Source organism: Mus caroli, chromosome 17, assembly GCF_900094665.2.
Source record: "Mus caroli chromosome 17, CAROLI_EIJ_v1.1, whole genome shotgun sequence".
Taxonomy (NCBI): domain Eukaryota; kingdom Metazoa; phylum Chordata; class Mammalia; order Rodentia; family Muridae; genus Mus; species Mus caroli.
This window is the reverse complement of record NC_034586.1, coordinates 40,141,960-40,160,659: the sequence shown is the minus strand read 5'-3', so window position 1 is coordinate 40,160,659 and position 18,700 is coordinate 40,141,960. Positions and strand designations below refer to the sequence as shown.

General features: G+C 43.7%; 1 protein-coding gene across 4 annotated transcripts in view; it reads right to left on the bottom strand.

The window, feature by feature from the left end:
• Adgrf5 (adhesion G protein-coupled receptor F5) overlaps positions 1 to 18,700 on the bottom strand; it is a 92,424-nt gene that overhangs the window by 23,715 nt on the left and 50,009 nt on the right. For all 4 annotated transcript variants that reach the window (XM_029471064.1, XM_029471063.1, XM_029471062.1 and 1 more), the window contains exons 4-9: positions 7,696 to 7,854; positions 5,757 to 5,933; positions 5,524 to 5,633; positions 3,463 to 3,521; positions 2,721 to 2,866; positions 1,154 to 1,375 (exon numbers count right to left, since the gene is read on the bottom strand). In XM_029471064.1, the coding sequence (XP_029326924.1) occupies positions 1,154 to 1,375; positions 2,721 to 2,866; positions 3,463 to 3,521; positions 5,524 to 5,633; positions 5,757 to 5,933; positions 7,696 to 7,854 (873 nt within the window). The remainder of the gene's footprint in view (positions 1 to 1,153; positions 1,376 to 2,720; positions 2,867 to 3,462; positions 3,522 to 5,523; positions 5,634 to 5,756; positions 5,934 to 7,695; positions 7,855 to 18,700) is intronic.

Genomic DNA, 18,700 nt, shown 5'->3' with positions numbered 1-18,700 from the left:
AAAAAAATGGGAATGGGTGGGTAGGGAAGTGGGGGGAAGGGTATGGGGGACTTTTGGGATAGCATTGGAAATGTACTTGAGAAAAAAATAAGAAAAAAAAAGGGGGTATTCACAGAGTCATACGGGGAAGTGAAATTGGTAAGTCTTGGAGAGTTAGTGGACCCTGAATAACTTGAGTGTGCTGTTTAACCCTGTGGTAAAACCGGAATCTTTGAAGGTGTGATCAGACTCATGTATCTACAGTCCTCTTTCCTGTGTGGAGGAGCAGAGTTGGTCCTCCTGATATCTGGTCTTAAGTAGGGTTATTAAACACTAGAAATTGGCAGGCTCATTGTTAACCTCTGAAGAACTAAAATTTATGGTTTTTTGGCTGCTTGGAGTAGGAAGGAGGGTGGGAAAGGCCAAAGAGAGGGGTTGCTATGGAGAAGACGAGTATTTGAAGAGGCTGGATCTATTTCCATCTTAATTTTAGTGATGCCTTTTCAAGTCTATATGTCAAAACTGAACACTTTGTAGACATAATGTATGTGCAGTATATTATATGCCAATTTCATGCCAGCAAACTAAATTTTATAAGGTAGATCAAAATAAAACAGTATAGAACCATTACTACTTACTATGTAAAATTCAAAATAAAACCAGTGCAATTTAAACACCGTTTAAAAATAGTGCCCTGGGTCTTTGGGGCAGACGGTTCAGTAGTCTGCTGTGCAAGCATGAGGGTCTGAGTTCAGATCCCCAGAACTCATAAGAAAGATGGAAATGATAACCTGCATCTGTAACTCTACAGCCAGAGAGGCAGAGACAGGTGCCTCTGACTGGGAGATGGTTCGCTGCTGGGTTCAGTGAGAGACCCTGCCTCAGAAACCAACATGGGAACAACTAAGAAAGGGAGGCTAAAGTCTAGCTTTCTTGTGGCAATGTACTCGTATCCATGCAACATATGCACATACACACATACACACATATGCACACATACATACATATATGCACATACACACATGAAAGCATGCCATGGGATGAATTTTCCATTTTGGAATAGGCTTCTTCTGAACAGCTCACCCTCCAACCCCTGCTCTGTTGGCTACTTCTCTGAGCACACCATTTAGTTCCCCCCGGTGACCCCCCGCCAAGTTTCTGATCAGAAACCCACCCGCATCATGCTGTGTGAAGTTGTAAATGGTAAGGCGGGTGATCAGGCTTATATTGTTGATGACAGTGGTGTGAATGGAGTATTTGTCGCTGTTCTGGATGTCAGAGCGCTTTTCTCCATAGTACCAGGACGTGTTGGAGGTCACGAACTCAGTTTCACACTCCAGAGTCACATTGTCTCCCTCAAAGATGAATTCTGGTATGACAGTGAATTTCGTCTCATCTAGAAATTCAAAGAGAAACGTTTGAGGGATACACATCAGTGATGCAAACTGTGGCTCTGCAGGCTTTGCTTCAAGGATTCTTGAGGGCTCTTCCTAGCATCTGTCTGCCACAGTCTTGCCCACACGCTCCCCTTACTACTCTCTGAGTAACAGAGATCCCATCACGTACTGATGCACCAGAGCCTGTATCTCAATCCCATTTGCGAAATGGAAGAGAGTATCTAAAGTCATGGATTTTTTTTCCCAGCTATTTTAATTGACCTGGAACAGTACTTTGGAAGCCTTCCCATGCAAGCTTGAGGCCCTGGTGAAGGATGGATAGGTCTTCGTAGGGCTAGTGTGGTTCGGATACTTTCTGAGACCCACCCTCTAAATGAACAATAGAACCCTAGTTAATTTCAGCATCTGCTGTTACTGTTACCTCACAGTGATGGCTTTACATTTATGGATCTTTTCAATATATGAACACAGGCAATCACAAGCCCAGTGGTTCTAGTATGAACCCTGGTTCCCATCTCCCTGATGCTCCTGCTGCAGTAATGTTAGTCAAAAAGAGACAGTTGGCATACAGAGCTCCAGACCTCTGTATTAGGAAATATGACCATGATTTCCTAGCTCTTCGTCTTCCGCCTCACTTTTTTTTTATATAGAATGTATTAGATTTCATTGTGGCATTTTTTTTGCTTATTTAATTCAAGACAAATTTTCTTCTTGTAGCCCTGGCTGTCCTGGAGCTCACTCTGTAGACCAGACTGGCCTCGAACTCAGATAACTATTTGTCTTTGCCTCCTAAGTGCTAGGATTAAAGGCGTGCATCACCATTGTCTGCCTCATTTTGGCACTCCAAGGAAATTGTTTTTGTCGTTGAGTCTCTTCTTCCCAACTTTCCCCTCACCCCTTCCATCCCAGGAGCTTCCTTACATTAAAGTTACATTAAAAGTTAGGATCTACATATGAGAGAGAGCATGCAATTTTTGTTTTCCTGAGTCTGGTTCATCCAGCTTAGCTTTTGCCAAATTCATCTGTTTTCCTAGAATTTTCATAATTTTATTGTTCTTGATAGACTAGATAAATATAAATTTTCATTATATATACACACCTATATATACATATAGATACACACACATACACATATGTACATATAAACTGAGATTTTATTATCTGCTTATTTGTTGATATCTAGGCTGATTCTATTTCCTAGATCATCTATATAGTGCAGCAGTACACACAGATATACAAGAATCTCTGGGGTAGATTTCCTACGTTTAAGCAATACCATCACATCATGCCTACCCCAAATGAACAAGCCATGTGGGGTGTGATAATGCAGTAGGTTCCACTTACTGCTCGGGGTTCCCTGGAAGGAGTTGTAGTCCATTTTGTAAGTTTGGTTGAGGTTCTGTATGACTTGTTCATTGGCTTTATGAATTGATCCAGGCAGTGGTGCCGATGTAACCCGGACTTCGTAGTTCACAACCACGCTGCCCTTGCTGCGTAGAGACCACTTGGTTCAGTAAAGCAGTAATTAATCTAGGAGAGTCTAGATCCTCGTGGTTTATTGCACAGAAGAGCAAAATAGCAGAGGACAACCAAGTTCCATCATCAAGGAATTGTTCAAACAACCCTGTCTTTAAACGTTAGCAGACACCCAAGGCAAGATTTGCCCAGTAATGTAAATGAGGAAAGTGTCTATATAAAGAACAATGAGCTGAACCCACAAGGTTTCCAGACATCCTGAGATCCTGTCTGCCTATCCGAATCTTCTAGTAATGTCTTTAACATTGCTGTCTGATACAACTCTACTTTAACATTTCAAACTCTCAGAACTAGAGATGTATTTCTGTTTGCAAAGTCTTTCATGCATGAGATGAACACATCTTTGTGTTTCCTTGTTGCTAAAGGGTAGGAACACGTCACAGTGTTTCCTTTTCTAGTTCACCACTGTGCTCTGGTGGGCATAGCTCTCACCTCTATTACGCTGTTCCTGCTAAGGACCCTACATGATAGCCCGCGGATGTTTTGTCTTGTTTCCTGGTGCATTGGTTTCTGCCCTCATAGAAAAATGAGAAAATTACATCATTCTTACGTGAACTGTGTCACAGTCACCGATCTGAATCCTGGTAAAGTTCTGTAACCCGCTCGGAACTGGAAAACAAAGAAGAGAATGACATGAGGCTGGAAGGAGATATCAAAGGTTTATAGGTACAACCCAGGTAAGGCTTTATTTTATCTATTTTGTTCGTGGTGGCATTGGCAGAGCTTTGAAGGAGTAATTTCTAGCAAAATGTGTCGGTCTTCAGAGAAGCACACAGTAGATTAAGTGCACAAAAGGGCTGCTCAGGAAAACACAAGAGAAAGAATTGAGAGGCTGTGGGGATGAGAGAACGTGGCATCACACTCCAAATGGAAGTGAAAAGGAGGGTGGAATGGAAGGATTCCTAGTACACCACACCTGACAATGTTCAGAAGGACCTTCCAAGGACATTTAATCGTCTTCCCAGAAATCCTCCTGTCTGCCAGACACATAACACTTATGTGTATTCTAAGATAAGGAGCAGAAACCCATTCCTGAGTGTCAGTGGTAGCGCTTTGGGCTACATGCTGAACCAGAGCCAGAGAGTTGGAAGTCAGGAGCACCCTCACAGCCACCATCCCACTTGCCCCCTACCTTAACATCAGTGTGACTTTGGTAAATCCAGTTTCATTCGTCAATAGGACAGGTTCATCTTGTTCTTCTGAATATCATCCTCATAAGAATTCCTGACCTACTCAAGTTACATGACCAGGTATCATAGCTAGCTTTAAGCGTCACTTGCCACAACCTAGAATCACCTACAAAGACGGTCTCTATTGAAGGGATACCCAGGTCATGTTGGCTTGTGGGCACATCTGTGAGGGATTGTCTTGATTGTTCATTGATGTAGGAAGACCTACCCTACTGTGTGTAGCACCATTTTATAGGCAGAGGGCCCAGAGCTACGTGAGACGGTGGAAAGCTAAGTGAAAATTAGCAGCAAGAAGCAGGCAGTATAGATGAACTCATTCCTCTCTGGTTTTGACTGTGGTTATGATATGTTTAGCTGCTTGAGCCTCTGCCTTTACTGCCACAAAATGACAGACCTGCTATTTTAAGGCGGACAAACCCTCTCTTCACTTAGATTCCTTTGTTTCAGAGTTGCTTTATTATAGCAACAGAAATAAAAATGAGGGCACCAAGAAATCTACAATATGTGTTGTAGGGCTGGTACCTGGGTGATTGAGAGTCTTATATGATCCCATAGTTCCTTAAAAGTATATAATTTAGTGACTGGTACTCTATGTAGAATTCTTATATGCCCGAGATGTAAATCAGTCATTCAAGAACTCTATAGAATCAATATTCCATCAAGGCACCATGGAAAAACCATTATTTTTGTGTGGCATACTGGCTTTGGCAGGGGCCTTCTCCTGCCCGGAGGACTAGGAGTTATGGGGAGACACTATCTCAGCCCATGTGTAATATCTCAGCCCAGTCACCACAGCAATTAGGAGACAGTGTTTGAAATACACCAACTCAAGCAAAGCATTTACATTTGAGTGGCTTAATACAATATCAAGCACTGTATTACTGCATCTGGGAGACAGTTCATACTTGCAGTAGCATCTCTGTTTTTACCTTAGTAACAACAGGCTGGCCTTGGAGTGAACACCTAGTGACTTCCAAGCTAGAGAAGTTTGAAACTCTCTGAGCTCAGCCTTGAGGTAGGCTCCCCAGTGATGTTGGAAGTCTTATCTGTGTATGAGAAACCTAGTCATTTGAGGCCAATACCGCTCACTGGGAAGAAGGTACTGAGCTACACAACATAGCAGAATGTGAGACTGCCTGAAGAACAGACCTGAACCAGCAACCTCTTCTGGATTGCTCTTAGTGAATGGATGCCACCAAATGTTATCTGAATCATTTCTACTCAAGGGAGAAACCCTCCTGAGAGGCCAAGGTGACACCCTATCTTCTGAATGCTGTTTGAGTCCTCAGGTGGGTTTGCATGACTTCAAATCCTTACCCCTAGGGTATGCTCATGTAAGCACACTGCCCACTGTGAATGGGAGTGACTCCATTTCCTCCTAAGTAGCTTCTTGGGTAAAGACTCCAGCAGCCCCAACCTACCGCTCTTTCCAGATCCGTCTTGTAGGACCTATAAAGGGCAGAAGACGTGTTCTTTAGGTCTTCTTGAAATCCTATGTTCAGTCTGACTTTGAGTTTTAAGGTAATGAATGCTAAAAAACACAAGGAAATATAAATGTCTCACCAGTGTTTGAAAACAGACAAGACAGATAGACATTGGCTTTCGGTAAAGTTGAAAAATGCATTCAACAGCTCTTTAAAGAACAATTGCGTACCTTCTGGGAGCTGGCAGAAAGGTCCCTGGGGAGGAAGTCCTTTCAGACAACTGCAGTAGCCGCCTGGCAGGGCACTGTCATAGTCTTGACAAGTGAGAGAGTGGAGACACCTTTCCTCAGACCACTGGTAGCCTTTCTCACAGAAGCACAAGAGGTCATTTCCAGCAGGAGTGCAGACTGCCATAAACCAAAAGAGTAATGCAAGACAAGATAGTCACCACCCTAAGATTTGCAGATTGCAAGTATCTATGCTGGTAGGAAATCCTAGCTCAGTATCAAATTGACCTTCTAGAAAGTTCAGTAGAATTGCATGAGATTCAAGGGGGCATATATGGACCACTAAGCCATAGATGAGGTCACCAGAAAGGTGACAAGATTGAGTGGCTGCAGGCTGTTAAGTCATTTTTTGATAGTCATGTTTTATATTACACGGCCACTAGATGTCTGTGATGATCTGATCCCCTGATACCAAACAGTAGTGGTTCTCAACCTGTGGGTTGCAACCCTTTGGCAAATCTCTGTCCCCCAAAATACCCATGTTATGATTCATAACCTCAGCAAAATTACAGTTACAAAGTAGCAGTGAAACTAATGTTGGTGTTCACCACACGATGAGGAACTGTGTTAAAGGGTGGCAGCATTAGGAAGGTTGAGAACCACACAGAGACTACTGAACATCTCTGCCTCTAGGAACACAGCCTTTTATAGTGCCTTCTTATAGAACATGGTAAAAATGATGGTATAATTTAGCATATATTCCTTTTATCTGTATGTTTATTTATCTGTCTATATCTATCTATCTATCTATCTATCTATCTATCTATCTATCATATATCTCTCTCTCCCTTCCCTTTATCCCTCCCCCATTTTTCCTTCCCTTCCTCTCTTTTCCTCTGGGAAAGTTGGCTGCCTGGTACAAAGATATGTCAGGAAGAGAACTACATAGTAAGCACTAAGGCCTCTAAATAATAACTATTTAGGAACAGTAGTCTGCAAAAAAACTACCTGGTGAACTTGAAAATGACCCTTCCAGTCCATTAGAGCCTTCAGATCAAAGTTCCTAAGCTAGAATCACCCATCTAGGTGCTATTACAAGACTGCAGACCCCCAGGAACTTTAAGATAATGCATGTCTGTTGTTCTAAAGTGCTAAGAGAGATTTGTTACATGGAAATAAATCATAAATACAGAATGCAAATAAATAGCCTTTCCATTTCAAGTCAAAAGAACAGTCCAAATAAACCCTGATCTCACTGGGGTCATTATAAAAGAAGAAAAACTGCTCTGCAAGCAGAGACCCTTGAATCAGTTTCTCATTTTGGACCAAAGAGACTATTCTGCAGATGGGGCCCCTTAGGATGCTGCTACTCAAAGCAATGCCATCAAACAGTTGTCTCTGAAAGAGGACAACCAAGGTACAGTGGTGCTTTCCAATTTGCAGAACTTTTTCATAGGACAAAGATCAGCCTCATCGATGCGACACTGAGTCTCTGGGGATGGAACCGTGAGACAAAGGAGAAAGGGTTTAGTTTTAGTAGGGATATCTCAAACACTAAGGCAAAGCATGACCTGGGAGAACTTTGCTTACTGTATTGCTTTGGATTTAGGTACACTCTTGTTCCTATTTCCCGATCTACAACACCCCAAAGGAAAGAAAGACATGACATACTGAGCTGTGCCCACACATTGTTCAGAGGGACAGGAAGGGTTTGTAAATGTCTTATTGGTTGCTTTATGACAGCCACCAAGAAAAGCTTTGGTCATCTTTTAAACTAAGGACTTTACAGCTAGTGAGTTCATTCTGGGAGGTATGGGGACACAAAGTCACACCGTGGTCCGGTTGGGTCATTACGCTTGCCTCCCACATTTAGTTTGATTTACAAGCAGGACTCCTGCCTTTCTCCTGATGCTCACCCTCAAGCAATGTACGTCACACTCACCTGTAGTCATTGCTATGTTCAAAATGTCAGCGTCGGTCCCTTGAATTGGAAAACTGAGGCTGTTCAAGTGAGCTCTGATGGACTCCAGGAAGGAGACATTTTCAAAGCTGATCTCAATATCCACCATGTATTCTTCCGCCATGTAATCACCCGCTGCAGCTGAAAGGAGAGGGCATGAAGACCATGAGTGTTTGTGGAGGTAGGGGAGAGAGCCTGGTGGATACTGCAGTAAAGTAGATACTAGGCACATTGGTCCATCAGAATGAGCCCTTTTAGAGAAAAGAAGAAACATTTAATGACCTCTCCCAGCTCCTACCCTCAACCTTGATGTCCGAGGCCAAAGGCTATGTGTGTGAGGAGCAAACTGTGATTGGGGCAAGACTAATAGGAGTGGCCTGGAAGGGACTCCTCTCGCCACTGCAGTCAATAAGAGTTCTGATCTCTACCCACAGGAGTGAGTTGCCATCTTTGTAACACTATATAGTTGGTTTGCATGCAGTCTAAGAGCTGAACAGACATGCATGCAGGCTTGAAATTCTTCCAGAGCACACCCTCCCCCCCACCAGTCAATTTCCTTTGGCCTTAGATCGTACACAGGCATCCAATGTATGCATTCTTTATTGTTGCTTCATATCTCTGGTGTCCAGGACTCAATCAGTGGTCATCAAAAAAGGCCTAGTTCTTCGTTGCTTTTCTAACTTGTCGCCAGGCAGTTGAACATCAGCTCTCCAAATAGATCTGCCCCAAACACACACACACACACACACACATATGTGTATATATATATTTATACACATATGTGTATATATATATACACATATGTATATATATTTATATATATATATATGTATATATGTATATATATGTATATGTATATATATATGTATATGTATATGTATATATATATATATATATATAGAGAGAGAGAGAGAGAGAGAGCTCACCAGCCTATAGATATAATTATATCTAGTCGTAGAATGCATCTTCCCCAGTTTCTTATATCACATCATGTCTTGACCACCATTTTTAAGCTTCTGGGACAGGAGCTGATTCCTTCCCTTCTCGTGACCTTACCCATCTTTCTTGGTACTCACCATGTAACAAACATGTGTGCAATGACTTCTTACTAAGCCCCTCCCCTAAGTCAAGTAATAAAGTCACTTCTCTGTCACTGGGCTAACCATTGCTCTTGTCCTGACTGGAAAACACAACTGGGGATGAAGGGGTGGGCTCAGTTCCTACTTCATAAAAAAAAAATAGACTGAAGGGTAAGAATTTCTTTTTCACACAGGGATATTGAAAATATTTTTAAATAGGTTAAAAAAATGGATACTTTCAAAGCCATCCCTTTCAATCTTAAGTGAAATCTGAAAGCATGGTCTGTAATTTAACATGTAGCTAGAATTCTGTCTTCTTTGTGGAGACAATTATTTTCCCATGAAATTGTAAGATTCGTTTTAAGCATCCCAAGGACCATTGCTGGGAACACTGAGAAAGTTGAGAATAGAAAACTCCAGTGGTTAAATATCGATTGCTGGAAGCTAGGGTGTGTACTTCCTCAGGGTATAAACACTAGTGTTAGAACATAACCTCGTCGGAAATGCTTTCCTTTTGGTGTTGTTCTGTTTGCTGCAATGAACTCAAGTTTTTTTGTTTTTGTTTTTAAGTATGTGGGGGTGTTTTATGGATGTATTTGATAGTATAGTTCCTCCTTATACAAGTAGAATAAAATAGATCTTAGCCAGATGTGGTGATATGTGACTGTCATCTGGCCACTTGGGAGCTGGAGGCAGACTACATCATGAGTCAGAGGTTAGTCTGGGATTTGTGAGACCTTGCCTCAAAACTAAGATGTCAAAGTCACTTGTAAAGTCTAATATGGAGTCCTGTCTATTATAGTGTAGTGACAGTGTTTCCTGTTTTCTATTTGATTCTCAAATGTTCTGTGATGAAAGCAGGCTTCCTGGAGGGGCTGATAATCTCCATTTGTGTGACTCTAACTCCAGGCACATGATGGTACCCACTAGGAACATTTCCAACGGGGCAACTGTGCAGTATTTACATCTGCCTTCCAGAACATTCTCTTTCCTGAAAAGGCATGTGACCATGTTTATTCCCACTGGTAAATTCACTAGTTCAGGGTCCTCCCATGAAGGCAAACAGGATTTCCTGGATGGTGGCTGCTCTGGATGGGTGGAGCGGACAACAATCCTATATCATCTACTTTGTTATTTGTATGGCCCTCAGCCCTCCTCCCTGTGCCCTTCAGACATCACAGCAGAACGAGTGTGTACCTGAAAGGCAACAGCTCTGCCTGGCTATCAATGACTCTTTGTTAGAGCCAAGGCAGTTCTGCTGAGATTATCACAAAATCGAGTTGAAAGCAGAGTGCCCTAGGAGTGAGGGAGCTGATGGCTTAGCAAGATTCTGCCTATAGGATTCATGCAGCTGCTAACTTAGCCTGAGGTCCTTCTGCCCACCCACCTGTCACACTCTCTTCAACACCTAAAGGAGCTTCAGAGTCACCCTCAGCTACGCATCACCCTTCCCTAGAGGCTGGTGAGGACCAAAGATCAATAGTTCCTCCTTGTCCTCGTCCTCATCCTCGTCCTTGTCCTCCCCCTCCTCCTCACCTTTCCCCTCCTCCTCCTCCTCCCCCTCTGCCCCCTCCTCCTCCTTTCTCCCCCTTTTCAAGTGGTCTTTCTGTAAGCCCAGGCTGGCTTAGAGTTTACTGTGTGACTTAGGCTAGCCTCTAAGTCATCACCCTTTACCTCTGCCTCAGTCTCCTAAATGTTAGGACTTACCAACATGGGTCAGTATGCCTGACCGGAACACGCTTCTTTTGGAAAACAGTTCTCTTAAGAAGCCCCAGAACTAGCATTGCATTAGGCAAGCCTTGTCCTCGAGGATCACCCATGCTTGCTTGACCTTGACTGAGAACATCCAGGGCCTTACATGCCCAGGTGAAGCCAACTATACTCTTTATGAGTTAAGCTTGGATTCCTGCACTATAACAAACCTCACGCTGATGTTGACGTTCAGGTGGCTGGTGAGCCAACATTGTAAACCAAAGGATTAAAGGGAGAAAGTGACCGTGGAGAACAGACATGAACACAACAGGTTTTATCAGCCATCTGTTGTTTCTCCTAATGGCCAGTGGGCACTCTCTTGCTACATTTGCTGAGCCTCCTGTGTTTTGAAGGTTTGTTTTTATTTGCTTAAATGTTAAGTATGGCAGGTCCATGCAGTACCCTTGGAGGCCAGAAGTGGGCGTCAGATCCTGTAGGGTAAGAGTTATAAGAGGTTGTGAGCTGTCTCCATGTGGGTGCTGGGAACGGAACTCAGATCCACTGGGAGAACAACAAGCGGTGTGCTAACTGCCGAGACATCTCTCCAGCCCATTGTTTATACAATTTACCTCAAAAGAGCTGACACTGGCTTACCCCCTCCATTGAGAGATGCTAGGTGAAAGAGCAGATGAAATAGCAACAGTAGCAACAGCACTTGCTAATTGTTCTTGCCTGGTGGGCTAAAGGGTAATATGCTTACTTCCATTTTACAGGTGGTAAAACTGAGGTGGGAAGAGTTGCAATCTCATGGTAATACCCGAGCTAAGATTTAAAAAGACATTTTGCTGACTCCAAAGTTCGTTTTCTTTGAATCACACACTGCTTCAACTCGAGTGGAAGAAGATTAAAACAAAACAAAACAAAACAATCATTTCACAAAGCACTAGAAAAACGTGATATTATTGTTAAATACAGCTTGTAATAAACTTAAATTTTAGTTAGGTTTTTTTTTTAATGTCAAGTTCAAAAATGAAACTATTAAGAGTAAAAATGTGACAACCTTGAACACTTCCCTGAGGTCTATCAGCATCAGAAAAGTCTTAGAGGTCCAAACTTTGGACAAAGACTTCTGACAGCCAGCCTTGCTGATGTTTGATTTATTGATTTTCTTGAAGATTCACTGTTCACTGGGTGCCTGTTTCTCCACGCTGTGCTAGATGCCCCAGCAATGGGCAATAAAGGGGGCAAAGCTTCTTAAGAAAAGAAGCAGAGTCCTGTCTCCACGATATTTATCTCCTCTGCTGGAAGCAACTGGTCAGTTTATATCTTACTATCAGACAGATCTGCAGGAAATAAAGAAATAAGGATGGAGAGCAAAGGAGTAATAAGATGATAATGGTACTACTACTACTACTAGTAGTAGTAATAATGATAATAATTGAAGGGACTCTGGCCAGCTCAATCATGGCTCTGGCAGGCCTTGCCCTTCTCCCTCATTCCCTCTGCTTTCCTAAAGCCTGCCAGACTACATTCCTAAAGCTAGCCCCCAAGGTCTATTCCCTTATTTGACTACTTCCTCCTGAGGCTGACTACCAAGGTCCAGCTATCAAAGTATTGAAGTCCAGCCATCAAAAGCCCATTTATTGGCTCACCTCATCAATTTGCCCAATTAAAATTAAACACCTCATCCTAACACGGCATTTCCCCCTTGTACCTTTATAAATTGCCATTTTCCTGCATACTGCCTCTGTCCCATCTCTACTTAGAGACAGACCTTTGTCCTTCTTAACAAATATCCCTGCCCTCTTCCCCTTGTTCCCTTCTTCCTCATTCTCTGCTCTTGTATTTGTTTCTTATTCCCTGTAGGATGGCTAGAAAAGACCTTTGTAAAGTTCTAGATGTTGAGCAGAGACTTGAATGGGATGAAAGAGGTACACGGCTGACATCTAGAGAACAACCCTCTGGGAAGGGAAAATGAATGTGGAATCCCTGAGTGAGTTCCTCACTATGGAGTCACCAGAGGAACGGAAGATGACTCCCACCTGGGCCATGCTCTTCTTCGTGGATCTTAGGATAGTATCAAGGATACAGGGACCCTGGCGAGTAAGGCAACTCACCCAGAGGCTCAGGTATCAGCATGATACCATCTTGATCCCCTGGGGCAGATGTGAAGCCTGGAGTCTGAACCATCAAACTCATGCTCCGGCCTGGAGATGAGTCAGGGATTAAGAGCACGCTGCTCTTCAGAGGACCTGGGTTTGGATCCCAGCATCCACAGGGCTGCTCTTAATTGTCTGTAAGGAAGCTCCAGGGGTGCTCTCTTCAGACCCCTGCAGGCCCAGTAGGCACCCATATGAAGTGGATGTGCATGAAGAAAAGCACTATGCAGATAAAATAGAACAAATCAATCTAAAAACAATTCAAACAAGAAAGAAAGCAATGCCAAACTCTGCTTTTCTATCCGCTTCTGATCCCGAAGACCTCAGAGCCTGGGAAATTGGCATTCATTGTTTTACTCTCGGCTACAAGGGACTCAGGAGGGTCAGGCCACAGATCCCCTCCTTCCAGGTGTGTATCGGAGATGACCTGCACCCTTCTCTGCCACGTGAACCAGCTGCCTCCTGACAGCTCACTTGTATTTTCTTTGTCTCTGTTCCCTTCACTCTTTGTGTTGTTTGTCTGGATTGTTCTGGCCCACACTGCCCTGAGGAGACGGTAGGATATTCCAGGTGTCACTGGTGTCAGACGATACCCATCCGCAGGCCCAGGAGACACTAACTAACCAGGATTTCCCCTCTCCTTTCCCACAAGTCCCTGCCAGCTTCCAAGCACTTATCTGAAAAAGACATTTCTGGAAAGTTGGCCACTAACTGCCACAAACAGCGCTGGGTCTTAATCGCAGCTGTTTAAGCAAACAATACTATTTCTGCCTAGCAACAGAAGGGAACTGAGGGTTCTCAGAAGCAGTGCTTAAGTTGATGCATGAATGGCTCAACTTAATGGACAGGGCACCTGCCAACTTCACCCAGGAGAAGGGAGCTTGCTGGGGAGCAGTGATTTTTCATTGCTAGTGATTTTACTCTCCTCCACCTCAAAGCAATGAACACAGAAAGACACCCGCTATTCTGCTTGTTCCTTGACATTTCCCAGAAGACCCATTGGGTAGCACTGTCCATACCATGCTGGACCATTGCTTAGCCGATGCCATCAAAGGGTCCCATTCTCCCTCTGGGGTTGGGAAGGTTTGTTATACAAGAGAATAACAAATACAGAATTCCAGGCTGTAGCTCACACAGTACGTGTGGGTGGAGGAGAAGGTTAGCATCACATATGATGAACAATGGATGGTGAAGTCCAGAGAAAATCATTAGTTTGAGGAATTCCCTCATAGTCGGAGTTGTCAGAATGAGCCCCATGCCATGTTCTTTTCCTGGGAAGGTGGAACTGATACCCAATCCTTCTCTTTCCTTAAAACTACTCAAGGGTTGTGAGAACGGGGCTGGGAAGATGTCTGAGGGTGAAGTTTTCAATGACCTGAGCTTAGATTTGTAGAAACCATGTTTTAAAAAGGAAATGAAGTGAAAGACAGACAGACATAGTAACTCAAAGGCCTACAATTCTAGAGCTCCTCCCACCAGGAGATGGGAGGCAGAGACAGGAGAATCTTTCCTGTCAGTTTTCAGGCCAGCTAGCCTCTCAATCACAGCAGTACACGGGAGAGATCCCATCTCAAACAAGAAGGAAGCTGGGGACCAATACCTAAGCCACCTGGTCTCTGATCTCCACACATGAGTTGATATGCACACACCTGCATTCTCTCTCTCTCTCTCTCTCTCTCTCTCTCTCTCTCTCTCTCTCACACACACACACACACACACACACACACGGATGAGCATACATGCATACACAGTACCCACACACCTGCACTTACACACACACACACACACACAAACACACACACACCTGTACCACTCTCACACACATGGATGAACACACGTGCACACATATGCACATACACACCTGCACTTGCTGGCTAGCCAGTCTAGCTGAATTGGCAAAGGCCAGGCCAGAGAGAGGCCCCATGTCAAGAAAAATGGTGGAAAGTATCTGAGGAACAACACCAAGGTTGTTCTCTGGCCTCTGTGTGTACATGTGCACAACCTCCCATGAGCACAACACAACACACACACACACTCACACACACACACACACACACACACTCACACAGACTCACACACACACACTCACATACACACTAATACACACTCACATATACTCACACACTCACATACACAGTCACACACATACACACTCTCTCTCTCTCTCACACACACACACACAATGATGTGTCAAGAAAAATTAACCTTAATTTGATCATATTTCACCTTTGAATGGTCAAACAAATGTCAGATTAAGAAAAAAAAAACCAGAGAACACTCTTGACTTTCAATGTTAAGTGTAAAACTGAACCTGAGCTTACATCAGCCCTACACATGAGCCAGAGAGAACCCAGCCCCTCCTCCCAGTCCACCACCAATCTATTCCCTCAGACTACCCACCCTGATGGTACCTTGAGCAACAAACCAAGAGCCTCCCTCTTGCTTCCTAAAGATACCTTTTTTTTTTTTTTTTTTTGGTTTTCGAGACAGGGTTTCTCTGTATAGCCCTGGCTGTCCTGGAACTCACTTTGTAGACCAGGCTGGCCTCGAACTCAGAAATCCGCCTGCCTCTGCCTCCCGAGTGCTGGGATTAAAGGCGTGCGCCACCACGCCCGGCTAAAGATACCTTTTATTGACTTTCATATTTCATATATGTATACAATATATCTTGATCCTATTTGCCTTCACTGCCCCTCCTTCCTCCTCCCAGAGAACTTCCAACACATCCCTCACACCTCTCCTTCTCTCTCTTTTTACCTTTCTATTTCTAAAAGCCACAGAGTACAGTTAATGCTGCTTGCTAGAATGCTGGCTGATGCTGCCTTGCTCTCCCACAGGTCTTGTTCCTTTCTTTCCTAACTTGCCTTTGTTGTGTGTTTGGACATGGGACCCAAAAAAGACCATAGTTAGGGGTGATCTGCAAATCTCTAAAACCCTTTCCAACACAGGTCTCTGTCTCTACAGCTTTCTCAATGCACAGCCTCACAGGTCTGCACATTCTTGTCTTCTGTCCATTGCACATTTCTCCATGTTACGTTCATGAGTGCCTGGACCTCTTTCTTTCTGTTTCTCAAATGACCTTGAGCGAGCATGCCCAAGCTTTGTCCTTCTCTTACTCATGTCCAGGGTCCATGTGGGGACTGCTCAGCCTCCTGGCTGGTTTCTCAGCATGCTGCTTTTCTTATCTAATTAATTCAGCAAAGACCACCTGGATCATTGTCACTTACATCCATCACTTCTTGATGCCAGGCCCCTTCCTAATGTAATAGTGGCACAATCTTGGATTTGTTTTTACCCATCCTAGCTCCTCCTGCCTTCCCACTATGGAAAGAGTTTTCTTAAAATGCCAGCTTGTGTGTCATGGTGTTTTCCTCTTGCCTTCATATCATTATCTGGGAGTGGCATTGATGAGTGAACCCTCTGTGCAAAGAATACATTAGGTTCCTTCAAATGGATGATGAAAATGATGATGGTGTGTGTGTGTGTGTGTGTGTGTGTGAGTGAGTGTATGTGTGTGCATGTTCATGTGTGTGTGTGCATGTGGAGGCCATAGGTCAAGCTTGGGTATTGTTATTTAGGACTCTATTTCCTTTGTTTTTTGAGACATTTTGTCCCACTGATCCTGAGATTTATATGATTAAGCTAGGCTGGCAGGCCAGTGAACCCCATGGATTCTCTCCTGTCTCTGCCTCCTTAGTGCTGGGCGTAAATGTGGGCCCCACCCTACCTGATTTTCTATACGACTGCTGGGGATCAAGCTCAGGTCCACATGCCTGTGTGGAAACACTTCACCAACTGAACTATCTCATTATCTCCAGGATATAAAGTTCTTCAACCATCTTAAAGCCCCTGAAATATAATAATGGTGATATATGTTTAAAGTATATAATTGATTCATGTATGAGATATGTATGTATATGTGCACATGTACACATACACAGACACACAAATACATGTCTCAGGAAGATAGTGACTCTGGACATCTGACTAGTCACATATGTAGAAATCTATAATGTCCTGGGAATAAATATAAACATTGATTTCACCATTAATTAAGTGAGGCATGGATGTGATATATCTATATCTATATCTGTATCTGTATCTGTATCTGTATCTGTATCTGTATCTGTATCTGTATCTGTATCTGTATCTGTATCTGTATCTGTATCTGTATCTATATCTATACCTATATCATCTATATCTATATCTATATCTATATCTATATCTAATCTATATCTATATCTATATCTGTATCTGTATCTATATCTATACCTATACCTATATCTATATCTATATCTACATCTATATCTATATCTGAAATTCTCAAAGAATATATTTGTAAAAGATGATTTTTTGTCTTAAATTTTAAGGATGTGATCCAGTGACTCAGACAGGATCTCTATTGCTAAGTTTATTTCTTCAAGAACATTTACGCCTCCTGCTATCATGGTCTCAGAAAGGGAGATAATGCATATTCCAGAGCAGGTGTTCAGAATGAACTCTGCATTCTGAAACTCTGGTTCCCATCTCAACTCCTCACTCAACGACTACACCAGGCCAAATCCAGGCCTAACCCAGGCCTCTTTGGGGTGCAGCTGCTTGTAAACTTTCCATAGCCTGTTTCCTTCACTTCGCTGGAGACTCACAGTCCTATTGCAACTCACAGTCCTGCCACCAAGGGCCCGGCACAGGAACTCTCTATGGCTATTTTGTCCCTGTGGTGGTTTTGTAAAAGTACCAAGGCAAATTCATCAACCGTGGCAGACAGGCAGATTCTTTCACACTTCCCATTGACTCTAGGGGGCCCCGGGAGCTCATGGCAGCACATATAATAAATGGAAAACATGTTTTCGTGGAGATTAATTGTTGTCATGATTGTTTTTAGTGAAAGCACGCTTGGAAAAATTTTGGAATGTTCAAATCCTTAGCTGTGCGAGTACTTCCTGCTCCAGAAGTACCCCCTTATGCTGCTAAGGGGGATGATAAACAACGAGCCTCAGAAGAACAGAGAGACATGGCTTTGCAGAGCTGCTCCCTGGGACTCTGGTGACTTGAGCCTTGGAAGAACTTGGTGGAAACCCAGAGCTGGAACTCATCCATGCATGGCTCCATTTTGAACTATGAAAACCATCCATGGTCCAACGGACACAACTCTGGCTCAGGGCCTGTCACAGGGTAAAAGAGAGTTCACAGGGTTGGTGGGATGGAGGAAGCATTACGCTTGTTTTTGCGCACAGAAGCTACAGGCTGTCTTCAGGGAAAGAGTGAGAAGAGACATTGGAGTCCATTGATGCAATAAAGTGGAGGAGAACAAGAGAGAGAAGAACAACAGGAAAGGAAAAGACAGGCACAGGGAGGGAGGGGAAGGAGGGAAGGAGGTGCTGCTGGTTTGGGAAGAGTTTTGGTGGTGCGAGAGGGCATCCTAGGAGAGCAGAGTGAGATTATGGGCATGCGCATGCGCAGAGCCAACAATGGTGGCTGAGATTCCAAGGAGTCATCCTGGCCATTTTAACACCATTTGATAATGTTGAAAATGGCCTTCCTTACAGTACTTTTAGCTAACAAAAAGCACTGTTCTCCCTGGGAGACTGCATCGTAGAGAATAAAACATTTTCAAAAGTTGCCCCATGGACGCTGGAGAGATGGCTCAGTGGTTAAGAGCACTGACTGCTCTTTCAGAGGTCCAGAGATCAATTCCCAGCAACCAAATGCTGCTGGTGGCTCACAACCAGTAATAGGATCTGATGCCTGTTATCATTTTGTCTAGGCTCTGCCTCTCTGTCTCTCTCTGTCTCTGTCTCTGTCTCTCTCCTCTCCCCCTCCCCCTCCCCCCTTCTCAGTCTCACTCTTGATTTCCTGCTCCTACTCTGTCCCCTCACCCTTCCCCCCCCACCATTCCCTTCCCCTATCTCTCTCCACATGTTCACAGACGGACGGCCTCTACTTCTCTTCTCTTCTCTCTCCTCTCTCTCTCTCTCTCTTTCTCTCTCTCTCTCCCTTTCTCTGCCTCTGATACCCTTTCAACTCCCCTCCCCATGCCCTGAATAAACTCTATTC